Genomic DNA, 13,326 nt, shown 5'->3' with positions numbered 1-13,326 from the left:
GGATGAGGTTTCTGTTATTAAATGAAAGAAAAATAAAAATCTATGTAGCATTTTTATCATATATATGTTCAGGTGACCGATTGTGATGCTTGGACATTTTTTTCCTGATTTTAATGGCTTTATTTGATGCTTTTCAGATCATCAGCTCCCTGAGGCAGCTCCCTGCCTCCAGGGAGCTTTCTGTCAGCATTTGCCTACACCCGCACTGATGTCAGCGCCCACCCTCCTCCCGCCCCCACCCCAGTAGCGCTGAGTTTCTCGGTGAGAGCTTCACGCTGGCTGGCTGTTAATTGGCCAGCTAGTGTGAAATCACGGTTGGGGGCCAATCAAGATCGAAGGTCTATTCCACGCCCGCCCGCTGACCTAAAAATTCTGCTCATAGTTGCTACAGGTATTTGATCAAAGTTACAGTTAATGAGTGGGAGAACACTAAAGAACTTCATCGCCTTTAATTCTACTCAAACTGCTATCCCTATTTTCTTCTGTTCTTTAGAGTCTATGGGCAGAATCGTCTGTTCAGCGAGCGGGGGCGGGGCCCGCTGGCCAACACGTAAAATGACACGGGGTGACGTCAAGCGTGCGTCCTGACGTCATCCCGTGTCATTTAGATTTTCAGGTCGGCAGCCGCGCAGCCAAGTCAGCTGCGTGTCTGCCGACCTGTCAACAACCTATTAAGGCCGTTAAAAAACTAATTAAAATCATTAATGGACCTGCCCATCCAACCTTAAGGTTGGTGGGCAGGCCGGGAGCCCTGGAAGGCTTCTGAAAAAGCATAAAACCTCGTCCGTGGGCGGGAAGAGGTTTCATGAGTGTTTTAATAATCTCAGAATATTTCAAAATATAAGTTATGGACATGTCCCAACTCATGTGACAGTGTCACATGAGAGGACATTGCAGCAAAATTTTTTTCTCATCTTTATTTGAAGTTTCAAACCTGAGCCAATCTCCCTGAGGCAGCACTTAGCCTCAGGGAGATGAATGTGCTCTTTCATGCGCATGCATGAAAGAGCGCAATCCTGGCTCAGGGAATCCTCCCTGCCTGCACAGGGAGCGCATAGCCCTTTCTGGTGGATGTCACACTGGACGGCACCCACCCAGGCCCACCCACATAAAATGGCGGCATGCCCCCAACCGGGGGTGCCAATTGGGAAGCCGCCCACTTGCGCCCACTCCCGCATATCCCCCCCGATGGAGGGAAAATGTTGCCTATATCTATTTTTCTTCATTTTCACTACCTCTTATCTAATCTAGTCCAGCATTGCTTATTATTTACTATTCCCTAAAAAAAACTTGAAAACCTTTGTTAACTTTATTCTTTTTCCCACTACCCATTGGATTTGTAATGAAAAGGTTTTCTTTATAGTAAATTTGCATCGGTTGAAAACTGCTTTTAACGGACAATTACTCATCCAGTCACAAGGTATTGAATTATGTTGAAGAAAACTTGCTGTGTTTTTATGCTTTTGAAGCAAATAGTTGAATATGTTCAGAGGATAAATCTTGTTCATAATACTAGAAGATTAATTTTGGTTAATTTTGTCATAGATACTATTGGTGTCATGAGTAAAAACAACTTTTGTCCAAAATTTTCATGATTACAACTAGCTTCTCTTTTCTCTTTCTGGAGACATGAATTGTTCTTAATTGTTCGATTGCATCACTAAAACGTATCTGATGTCAACTGTTATACATATTAAGGGAGAATTTGTGATAAATTTGTGTGATTTGATAACCTTTATACTTAGCTGGAAATACACAGCAGATCTGGCACTATATTGGGCAGAGTTAACATTTCAGGTTGATGAACTGTTTTGATGAAAGGTCACTTGACCTGAAAAATGAATTCTAATTCTCTCTCTCTCTCCAGAGATGTTGTCAGACCTGATGAATATTTTGAGCATTTTCAGATTTTATTTTATGTTTCCAGCATCTGTAGTACTTGGTTCCTTTATAAATAGGTGTTCCATTCTTACAGTACTGCATATTGTAGGATTTATATTAATCATACAATTATTCTTCCATATATTTGCATTTTTCTTTTAGACCACTGGACTTTGCTCAACCAGTATCTTTTGAGCATGCAGACATTGGGAGATGCCCAACCCTAAAGCCTTCAAAACCACTTCCTGATGAGGAGACTGAGACAGCCGAAATCACAGTCAAACCTATCACAGAACTGGAAAAAATTCCTACACCTGCTCCAGTAAGTTTCTTTTTGCCAAATTAGCATAAATTGTATGATGCATTAATGAAAGTTGTTCCCACTTTCAAATCAAAGAGAACTGATTGACCATACTTTAACATAGTGGGTGATCTCATTTGTTCGTGCTTTCTTGACAACAGCATTAGTTGCAAATAGAGACGAACTTGGCCCACTAAAAGATCTGAAAATCATGCACAGTCTGCATACAAGTTTCCAGAATTGCACTGATGAAGTCAAGGCTCCCCACTGGTATCAGGAATCTTAAAGTTCTCCTGCAATTATGCCTTACTGGGGGTCAGATTCAATAAATGCTGCTTTGGCTCTGGAAATAAATAATATAAATCACACACTGTTTGGTAGCTCAGAGCCTCAAATCTCAATTATAATGAGAAATATTTTATGATTTACTTATTGGAATTAATTGAAAACTCATGCAGATCAAAAGACATAATGCTATTTTTTTAAAGATTATATAAATTGCTTACAACATTGCGAATTGCCTCTTTATACTGCTATTCTATTTCAGCTGCAACCAAAATATTTATGTCGGTAAAATACCACTTGCCTTTTTATTTTACCTATGCAGCATTAGTGGCCAATGAAGCATTTATTTAACTATTTATTTAACTATATCAGTTAAAAGACTTCACGGAAGCAATATGTGATGAGTGATATTTATTGCATAGCATTGGTGGAAATGGTTTTGGGCTCCTAATATTTTATTTTTTACAGACAAGTTGGCAACTACTTTCTCTCTTATCGTCATCTCCATCAGGATTTGTTAGGGGATCGTAAACATTTTGAGGGGATTGTAAAAATAGGAAACTCTATTCACTTATACGTTGGATATATAAACGCCCCTTTGCTATTGGTTTTATGTGCTTATTTTTGTAAAATGCAGGGTAATTACAATTGCCAGAATTGGTTTGGTGATGCCTTCCTGACCTCACTCTCAGAATCCTCCTGAACAGCTCGGTTGCCAATGAATGAAAGTGCAATGTTTGGAGTTACTTCCCCGCAAGGAGTGGTTAAGATGAACAGTTTAGATACATTTAAGGGGAGGTTAGATTGGCATATGAGAAAGAAACAAATTGAGGATAGTATTAATGGGGTTAGATGAAGAGGGATGGGAGGATGTTTGTGTGGAGCATTCACTGGCATGGTTGGGCCAAATGGCTTTTATTGTGTGCTTTTCTAAATAGTTCAACATTTTTGATTAGTAATAATGGATTATAAATTTAAAGACGTATTCATCATATTGAGACCATTATAATTTGCCTTTTCAACATTTGCAGGTATACATTTGGCTACTAACACAAGTCTAGCATTAGAATATTTTTCTAATGTAGCTCAATTTAATTTTTTATTATCAATATATATACAAGGCTTCTGTTATGTGTGGTATTAACAGCATTTTAAAATGCTTTACTGGAAATGGCTGACATATGAGCTTATCTTTTGCTTTGATCACTAACATTTTTTACTTACATTTGCTGCTTCTTAGGATGTGCATCTCTCTGAACTGCGGAACAGCAAGCTTGCTACTGACCATGGCTCCATTCTGGTACCTTTTGTCATCCAGTAATTGTGTTTGAACAGATTTCTTAGTCCCTAGGAAGTGCTCACTTATCACCTAAAAATCATTGTTCTAAAACAAATTCCCTTATGCATTGTTCAAACATTTAAAAAAAGGTTAATTTGGACTTTTACTGGTACATTGCAGAAAAATCTAAGATCACTTTAAACAGGCAGGATAGCATTCAGAATGAAAGAAAATGTTTGTTTCTTGCACTACGTCAAATAGATTGGAATAAAATAGAACTTTTACATGTTTTTATATAATTCAGTCATGGTGTTATACAGCACAGAAACAGGCCCTTTGGCCCTTCGTGTCCATGCCAGCCATCAATCTATTCTAATCCCATTTTCCAGCACTTGGTCTGTAGCCCTGTATGCTATGGTGTTTCAAGTGCTCATCTAAATACTTCTTGAATGTTATGAGGGTCCCTGCCTCTATCACCCCCTCAGGCAGTGTGTTCCAGATTCCAACCACCCTCTGGGTGAAAATAAATTTCCTCAAATCCCCTCTAAACCTCCTGCCTCTTACCTTAAATTTATGCCCCCTGGTTATTGACACCTCTGCTAATGGGAAAAGTTTCTTCCTAATTACTTTTTTTAAGTACCCCACCCCCCCCACTACATTTTCTATACTCCACTAGGGCTTGCGCTGTTTAGAGCCCTCTGTATCTGCCATAAGCCTCCTTTTTTTACCTTATCCAATCCTCTATGTCCCTTGATATCCAGGGTTCCCTGGACTTGTTGATCCTATCCTTCACCTTTTATGGGAACATGTTGGCCCTGAACTCTCAATATTTCCTTTTTGAATGACTCCCACTGCTCTGATGTAGACTTTCCTACAAGTAGCTGCTTCCAGTCCACTGTGTCTCCAGCTGATGCTCAAGCTCCGAAACCTGTTGCTCAAGCTGGTCAAGCCAGTGACACTTCCTGCACATGTGGTCATCCAGACTACAAGGAGTGTCTAAGAATTCCCACATGCTACAGGCTGTACAACACATGGGACTGAGCTCCCTTGCTATACTTTTTGTTTGTTTTTAATTAAAATACTATTTCCTTAAATGTAATCCCCACTCTGCTCATCAATGTCTCACTCTTTACAGCCTCGCTCTGCTCAGTAAAGTCTCGCTCTTTACAGCCCCACTCTGCTCATCAATGTCTCACTCTTTACAACCCCGCTCTGCTCAGTAAAGTCTCGCTCTTTACAACCCCACTCTGCTCATCAATGTCTCACTCTTTACAACCCCGCTCTGCTCAGTAAAGTCTCGCTCTTTACAGCCCCGCTCTGCTCACTGAAGTCTTGCTCTTTGATTGGTAATGATTAGTCTTAGAATGATACAGTAGTTAGGGGGCCATTTGGTCGATTGTACCTGTGCCAGCCCCTTGAAAGTGTTATCCAGTTAGTCCCACTCACCTGCCCTTTGCCGTACAAGTTTTTCCCCTTCCTCTTGGAAAGTTATTATTGAAATTGCTTCCATCACTCTTTCAGACAGTGCATTCCAAATCATAATAACTCACTGTGCAAAAAAATCTCCTCATCTCTCCTTTGATTCTTTCCCCAATTACCTTAAATCACTAGTTATCTACATTTCCGCCACTCAAACCGTGGGTGGAATCTTCCTGGTCCCACAGAGGCAGATTTAAAGGCAAGACCAACTTGCAGATTTGGGTGTGTTTCCTCCTCCAGGAAATCATGGGTGGACAATGGCAGTAACTACCCACTCCTCAGTGGCAGTAGCAATAATTAGCAATTCAGAGAATAATGGGGAATGAAGAGAACTCTGTCCCCAGTGTCAGAGCAGCCTCCCACTGAATGCTGAGCCCTGCAGCTCTGTGGAGGTGAACTCTTGGCTGCAGGCCAGGTGGCCATTGAAGCCCTAGGCTCTATACCCTAATAACAGGGCCGTGGGCAGGCAAGGCCACTGTCACGGCCACGGCCAATATGATTCCTCCAGAGGAATTCCCTCCCGCTTCAAGGTGCTGACTACCTTCAGCCCTCATCATGCATGAAATTGTTGCTCGCCTCCAGTGACACCTCCTTGTTGAGATCCCCTCATGCTCTCCTGCCTGGGGACCATGCACCCCTCCCAGTCACTGCCGGCCTTCCAAAGCTGCAGGCCTTCTGATTGGGTCTACAACTTCAGGAACTCTCTAGGAAGATCATGCAGGCCTACATGACCCTTAGCCAATCGAATCTGGGCCCTGCATTTGTTCCCAATGAAAGAATATATTCAAAGATTCCACCCAGCTTCTCCTTATTTACTCTATTAAAACCCTTCGTGATTTTGAACACCTCTATTATATCTCCCTTTAACCTTCGCTCTAAAGAGATAAACCTCAGTTTCTCTAGTTTTTCCACGTAATTGTTGGGTCAAAATCCTGGAACTGCCTTCCTAACAGCATTGTGGGTGTACCTATACCACAAGGGATTGCAGCGGTTCAAGAAGGCAGCTCACCACCGCCTTCTCAAGGGCAGTTAAGGATGGGCAATAAATGCTGGCCTAGCCAGCGACGCCCATATCCCGTAAATGAATTTTTAAAAGTCCCACATCCCTGCTAACGTTGTAGTAAATTCCATCTGCATCATTTCTGGGGCCTTGAAATCCTGCCTGAAGCGTGGTTCCCTGTACTCTAGTTAGGGACTAACTCGTGATTTATGAAAGTTTAACCAGAGGTGGCTTCAAGACAGGTCAACGTGTTGCTTATATTGGAAAATCATGATAAAATGAATATATAAAAACTAAGTAGTCTTTCTTCTATTCCATGTATACTAATGTAATTATCATTTAAAAATAGTCATGGAAAGGAGAACAACACAAATCACTGTTATATTTTTTATAATAACATTTATAGGCAAACATTTTACCAAAAGTACTCCTCGTAGCCTTTCCAGCTTTCAAAACTGACATGATCCTTTAGTGTTTTTGATTGAAATAACTATGTGTGGTTTTATAATCTTTGATCATTTCATAGCTCAAATTAACTACATGATTTTCTAATTTGGAATCAAACTAATGATAGAAATGAGAGATTGTATTATAAAATAACCCTGGAAGCACAAAAAAAACCTTAGACCAAAATATTGCTTGAACTACAGCAGTGTTTTTACTTTTCTCCATTAGAGGGGCTCCCCTTAGTAGGTAAAGCAAGTGAGTAAATATTTAAGAGTCGCTAAACTTTATACAACATATCAAAACATTTGGCAAAGGAAAAAGCAAGTACAATTTACAAAAAAGCAAAAGAAACCTTGCGTAATTTTATTTACCAAGAAAATGGAGTGAAATAAAATTAAAGAAGTAGTCCAATGTGACCGTTTCTCAAGGAAGGTTTCTTCCTGTGAAAATTCTGGCAGAAAAATTGAGGGGTAGATAATGTGAGATGGATAATGGAGGTTTCACTGTAGCTTGATAATATTGGATCTTTGTATTTTTAATATTCAAACATACCACCCAGCTGTACCACTCAACATTGGATAACTTGTGGAATTGACTGAGAATGTTTCTATACTCAGCTGTTTTCCAAGTTATGTCAATGTTGATGTTTTAGTGATGATGTATTTCTGTGGTCTGTGTTTTAAATCTTTACTTTTGCTCATTTATTTGTAGAATACATGTGCGGTGGACATACCCCCAGTTGCACTGCTGAGAGCTAAGCGCTTTGGTCTCTCCAAAAATAGTCATGTAGCCATGGAGTTTGATGATACCAAAGTCAAAACTAGGTAACAGTTGAAATTTTGCACAATATAATTACTATGTGATGTTCTGTTCTATTTCACAACCAAGGCTAAATGATAAGCAAGAGCACACCCCTCATTTTGCACATTTTTGAAATATTTATCCTGACATAGAACATATTAGTACATATCACTGCTGGTAATAAATTAGTAAATACAAAGAGAACAAGAGGGTCATCTTTTATGGGAAGAAAAAGAGAATCAAATGTCATTGAGGAACATATTGCAAAGATTATTTTAAGCTTCTGATTTTTGTTTATTATGCTTGGAAAATTGTTTTTCAAGTAAATAGGACTTGATTCTGTACTAATATGTTTGATAAAATAAGTTGTCCTCTTGTTTAAATTGAATATTACATTACTTGGTATATCTTGTTCCATGATATCTTGATGACATGAGCTGAATCATGAACATATGAAAAGGGAGCAGAAGTAAGTCATTCGGCCCCTCAAGCCTACTCCGTCATTCAATAAGACCATGGCTGATCTCCTTGTGTTTTAAGTTCCACATTCCCATCTACCCCCGATAACTTTTGATTCCCTTGCCTAACGTGAATCGATCTACTTTCTGCCTTAAAAATATTCAGTGACCCTGCCTTCACAGCCTTTTGAGGCAGATAGTTCCAAAGCACAACCCTTTGAGAGAAAAAAAATTCTCCTCATCTCTGTCCTATAAGGGCGACCCCTAATTTTAAAAAAGCGTCCCCTAGTTCTGGACTCACCCACAAGAGGAAACATCTTTTCCACGCCCACCTTGTCAAGACCATTCAGGATCAAATATGCTTCAATCAAGTAACCCCTCACTCTTCTAAACTCCAGTGGAAACAAGCCCAGCCTATCCAACCTTTCCTCATAAGACAACCCGCTCATTCCAGATATCAACCTAGTAAACCTCCTCTAAAATGCCCCCAAAGCATTTACATCCTTCCTTAAATAAGGAGACCAAAACTGCACACAGTATTCGAGATGTGGTGTCACCAATGTCCTGTATAACTGAAGCATAACGTCCTTACTTTTATGTTCAATTCCTCTTGTAATAAAGGATAGCATTCCATTAGCCTTCTTGATTACACGCTGTACCTACATACTAACTATTGTGACTCCTGCACTAGAACACCTAGATCCCTGTGCACCTCGGAATTCTGCAGCTATTCTCCGTTTAAGTAATACTCTGCTTTTTTATTCTCCCTGCCAAAGTGAACAACTTCAGATTTCCCCACATTATATTCCACCTGCCAGATATTTTCCCACTTACTCAACTTACCTATATTCGTATGCAAACTCCTTATGTCTTCTTCACAGCATAATTTCCTACCTATTTTTGTGTCGTCTGCAAATTTAGCTACCATGCCTTTGCTCTCCTCATCTAAGTCATTGACGTAAATTGTAAAAATTTGAGGTCCCAGCCCAGACCTCCACGGAACTTCACTCGTCACATCCTAACAATCAGACAAACACCCGTTTGTGCATACTTTCTGTTTTCTGCCAGCCAATCTTCTATCCAGACTAATATGTTACCCCCTACACTGTGAGCTTTTATTTTCCACAATACCCTTTGATGTGGCACCTCATCAAATGCTTTCCAAGTACCATACGTCACAGGCTCCCCTTTAACCACCACACATGCTACTCCTTCAAAGAACTCTAATAAATTGGTTAAGCATGATTTCCCTTTCATAAAACCATGCTGACTCTCCCTGATTTCCTTGAGCTTTTCTAAGTGCCCAGTTATAAGTGCCCTTTAATGATTGACTCTAACAACTTCCCCATGACAGATGTCAAGCTAACAGGCCTATAGTTTCCCATACAAAAACAAAAATACCTGGAAAAACTCAGCAGGTCTGGCAGCATCTGCAGAGAGGAACACAGTTAACGTTTCGAGTCCGAATGACCCTTCAACACCTTCAACAGAACTAAGTAAAAATAGAAGAGAGGTGAAATATAAGCTGGTTTAAGGTGGGGGGGGGACAAGTAGAGTTGGATAGAGGGCCAGTGATAGGTGGAGATAGCCAAAAGATGTCACAGACAAAAGTACAAAGAGGTGTTGAAGGTGGCATCTGTGACATCTTTTGGTTATCTCCACCTATCACTGGCCCTCTATCCAGCTCTACTTGTCCCACCCCCCCCCCCCTTAAACCAGCTTATATTTCACCTCTCTTCTATTTTTACTTAGCTCCGTTGAAGGGTCATTCGGACTCGAAACGTTAACTGTGTTCCTCTCTGCAGATGCTGCCAGACCTGCTGAGTTTTTCCAGGTATTTTTGTTTTTGTTTTGGATTTCCAGCATCCGCAGTTTTTTGCTTTTATCTATAGTTTCCCATTTTCTGCCTCCCTCCCTTCTTGAATAGAAGGGTTATATTTGCTGCTTTCCAGTCTGATGGAACCTTTCTAGAGTCTAGCGAATTTTGGAAAATTAGCACCAATGCATCGACTACCTCATTAGCCACCTCTTTTAAGACCCTAGGATGAAGTCTATCTGGACCCAGAAACTTGTCAGCCTGTAGCTCCATCTGTTTGCTCAGTACTGCTTCCTTAGTGATTGTAATTTTACCAAGTTACTCTCTCCTCCTCCCGATTTATAACTATTACTGGAATGTATTTTGTACCCTCTATAGTGAAGACAGAAGCAAAATATTTGTTCATTTCATCTGCCATTTCCTTATTATCTACTATTAACTCCCCATTCTCACTCTCTCAAGGACCTACTCTTTTCCTGTTTAAATATCCGTAGAAACTCTTACTATCCGTTTTTTACATTTCTAGCTAGCTTCCTCTCATACTCTAATTTCTTTCTCCTGATTAACCTTTTAGCCATTCTATGCAGTGCTTTATATTCTGACCAATCATCTAACCTGCCATTCATCTTTGCACAGTAAGGTGATTTTTCCTTAAGTTTGATGCTTTCCCAAGCTTTTTTAGTTAACCATGGATGGTGGGTCCTCCCTTTAGATTTTTTTTAGAGTTGGAAAATAGGGCTGCATCTTCTGGTTGGCGAGCGGGGGTGCGGGGCCCGCTCGCAGGTGCGTAAAATGATGCGGGGTGATGTCAGGCAGGCGTCCCAACGTCACCCCGCGTCATTTAGATTTTCAGTTCAGCGGGCGCCCAGCCAAATCGACTGTGTGCCCGCCAAACTGTCAAAGGCCTATTAAGGCCATTAAAAAAGTAATTAAAATGATTAGTGGACCTGCCTGTCCAACCTAAGGGTTGGCAAGCAGGCAAAGAGCACAGGCGGCCTTCATAAAAAACATGAAACCTCATCCGTGGACGGGATGAGGTTTCATGAGAGTATTAAAATTTTTATAAAATGTTTTAATAAAAGAAATTGACATGTCCCACCTCATGTGACATGTCAGGAAAAATTTTTCTACCCTTCAAAAAATTTTCATAGCTTCCCCTGATCTCCCTGAGGTAGCACTTTGCCTCAGGGAGATCAGTGCACTCTTTCACGCACATGCGCAAAAGAGCACACTCCCGGCTCAGGGAATCCTGCCCCCCTTCCCGTACAGGGAGCGCACAGTGCTTCTGAGCGGACGTCACACTGGGCGGGCTTTAATTGGCCCGCCCACGTAAAATGGTGGCACGCCCCCATCTGGGGGCGCTGGTCGGGAACCCGCCCACCCGCGCCCGCTCCCTCACATTACCCCCCGACAGGGGGAAGATGCTGCCCATACTTATTCTGGGTATTCTGAAATATCCCCTTTAGTTGCCCTTGTTTAAGTTTAAAACACTAGTCTTAGACCCACTCTTCTCCCTTTCAAACTGGGTGTAAAATTCAATCATATTATTGTCACTGCTACCTAGGGGTGCCTTTAGTCTGATGTCATTAATTAATCTTGTCACATTACATAATACCAACTCTAATATAACCTGCTCTCTGGTTGATTCCAGAACATGCTGCAAGAAACGATCTCAAAAGCATTCTCTGAACTCCTCATCTAGGCTATTACTGCCATTCTGATTTTTCCAGTTGTAGATTAGGGTCATCCATGACTATTGCCATCCCTTTATGACAAATGACCAATATTTCTTCTTGTATACCTTGTCCTACATTGTGGTTACTGTTAGGGGGCCTGTAGTCTACTCCCACTAATGACTTCTTTTCCCTACTATTCCTCATCTTCACCCAAACTGATCCTGATCTCCTGTAACAAGGTCATCTCTATTACACAAATGCCATCCTTGATTAACAGTGCTACCCCTCCACCTTTACCTAGCTCCCTATTCTACTTGAAGGTCATATACCCCTCAATATTCAGGACCCAATTCTTGTCATCTTGTAGCCAGTTCTCCGTAATGGCTGTCAGATCATATTTATTCACTTCAATGTGCGCTATCAATTCATTTACTTGTTATGAATGCTATGTGCATTCAGATACAGAGCCTTTAGTTTAGTCTTTTTGTTATCTTTGTGATATCTAGTTTTGATTCTTTGTGCATTCTTAGGTTTTTTTTCTCTCTGTCCCTTCCTGCCATTCTCCAACCCTCATTTCCCATATTACTATTTTCCTCCCTTGCCTCATCTCTACTCTTTGATATACCACATCTTTCCACAATTAATCCCTTGCCCCCACTATTTAGTTTAAAACCCTTTCTACTTCCCTAGTTATGTGATTCGTAACAACACTGGTCTCAGCATGGTTCAGGTGTTGATCATCCCAAAGGTACAGCCCCAACTTTCCCCAGTGCTGGTGCCAGTGCCCCACAAACTGGAACTCACCTCCCACACCAGTCTTTGAGCCACATATTCATCTGTCCAATTTTATGTACCCTATGCCAATTTGCACACGGCTCAGATAATAATCCAGAGATTATAACTTCTGAGGTTCTGCTTTTCAATTTAGTGCCTAGCTCCTCACACTCTCTGTGCAGAACCTCTTTCCTAGTTCTACCTATATTATTAGTACTGATGTGGGCCATGTCAACTGGATCCTCCCCCTCCCACTGCAAGTTCCTCTCAGGCCTGAGCAGATGTTCTGAACCCTGGCACTGGGCAGGCAACACATCCATCTGGACTCTCGCTCTTTGCTATAGAGAATAGTGTCAATCCTCCTCATTATGCAGTGCCATACTACCACCATGTTCCTTTTTGCTCCCCCCACTTGAATGGCTTCCTGTACCACGGTGCCATGGTCAATTTGCTCATCCACTCTGCAGCCCCCACTCTCATCCAAACAAGTCGAGAGAACCTCAAACCAATAATTTGAAATAATTTGCCATGATTTGAAATATTTGACACCTTTGGTGTGGTTTGGCAGAAGAAAAATTACATTTTTTGTTGTTTCTGCCTTTGCGTTAAGCATCATAGGGCAATTGGCGAAAGGGAAAGCTAGCAGAGAGTATCTGTTCCCTTCATAGAATTCATTTGAGTTCCTTCCCATTGAAATTAACAGGATAAAGCTGATAGATTCTGATAAGGGTGTGCAATCCCCCTGGACAGTCTTTCCTTTCTGCACTGTGCCCAGGTGATGCTTAAAGTCCATAAATACGAGATTTACTTCATTTTATATTGCAGTGGCAGCCTGTATTTACTTGTTATTTATTCAGTTTGATTTAAACCTTCTCACAGAGACAAGCAGTTTGAGGAGATGCTATTTTATACTTCCTTTTAAATGAAAAGTTATTAAAAATTACACTGTAAATGTGTGATGAAACCAGTCATGAAAATAAGTTCTCGCATGGTATTTATTACTATGTTCATGACAAGCTATTGGATGTTAATTGAAGGTTTTGACTTGCTTGCAGGCTAATAGTTGAGTTTGAAATCCACACAGAAGCAGAATCTGGTCTTGTATTTTATATGGCCAGAATTAACCACG

At 40.9% G+C, this 13,326-nt stretch overlaps 1 protein-coding gene across 1 annotated transcript in view; it reads left to right on the top strand.

Annotated features, from left to right (window-relative positions):
* lama2 (laminin, alpha 2) overlaps positions 1-13,326 on the top strand; it is a 582,487-nt gene that overhangs the window by 537,876 nt on the left and 31,285 nt on the right. Inside the window, exons 56-58 of the mRNA XM_078542125.1 lie at positions 2,044-2,203; positions 7,384-7,496; positions 13,253-13,326. The exon at positions 13,253-13,326 is cut by the window's right edge and continues 3 nt beyond it. Of these exons, the coding sequence (XP_078398251.1) occupies positions 2,044-2,203; positions 7,384-7,496; positions 13,253-13,326 (347 nt within the window). The remainder of the gene's footprint in view (positions 1-2,043; positions 2,204-7,383; positions 7,497-13,252) is intronic.

The sequence above is a fragment of the Cetorhinus maximus genome, chromosome 5 (genome assembly GCF_964194155.1).
Source record: "Cetorhinus maximus chromosome 5, sCetMax3.hap1.1, whole genome shotgun sequence".
NCBI lineage: Eukaryota > Metazoa > Chordata > Chondrichthyes > Lamniformes > Cetorhinidae > Cetorhinus > Cetorhinus maximus.
The sequence above is the reverse complement of the archived record's forward strand: the minus strand, read 5'-3'. Positions and strand labels throughout refer to the sequence as shown.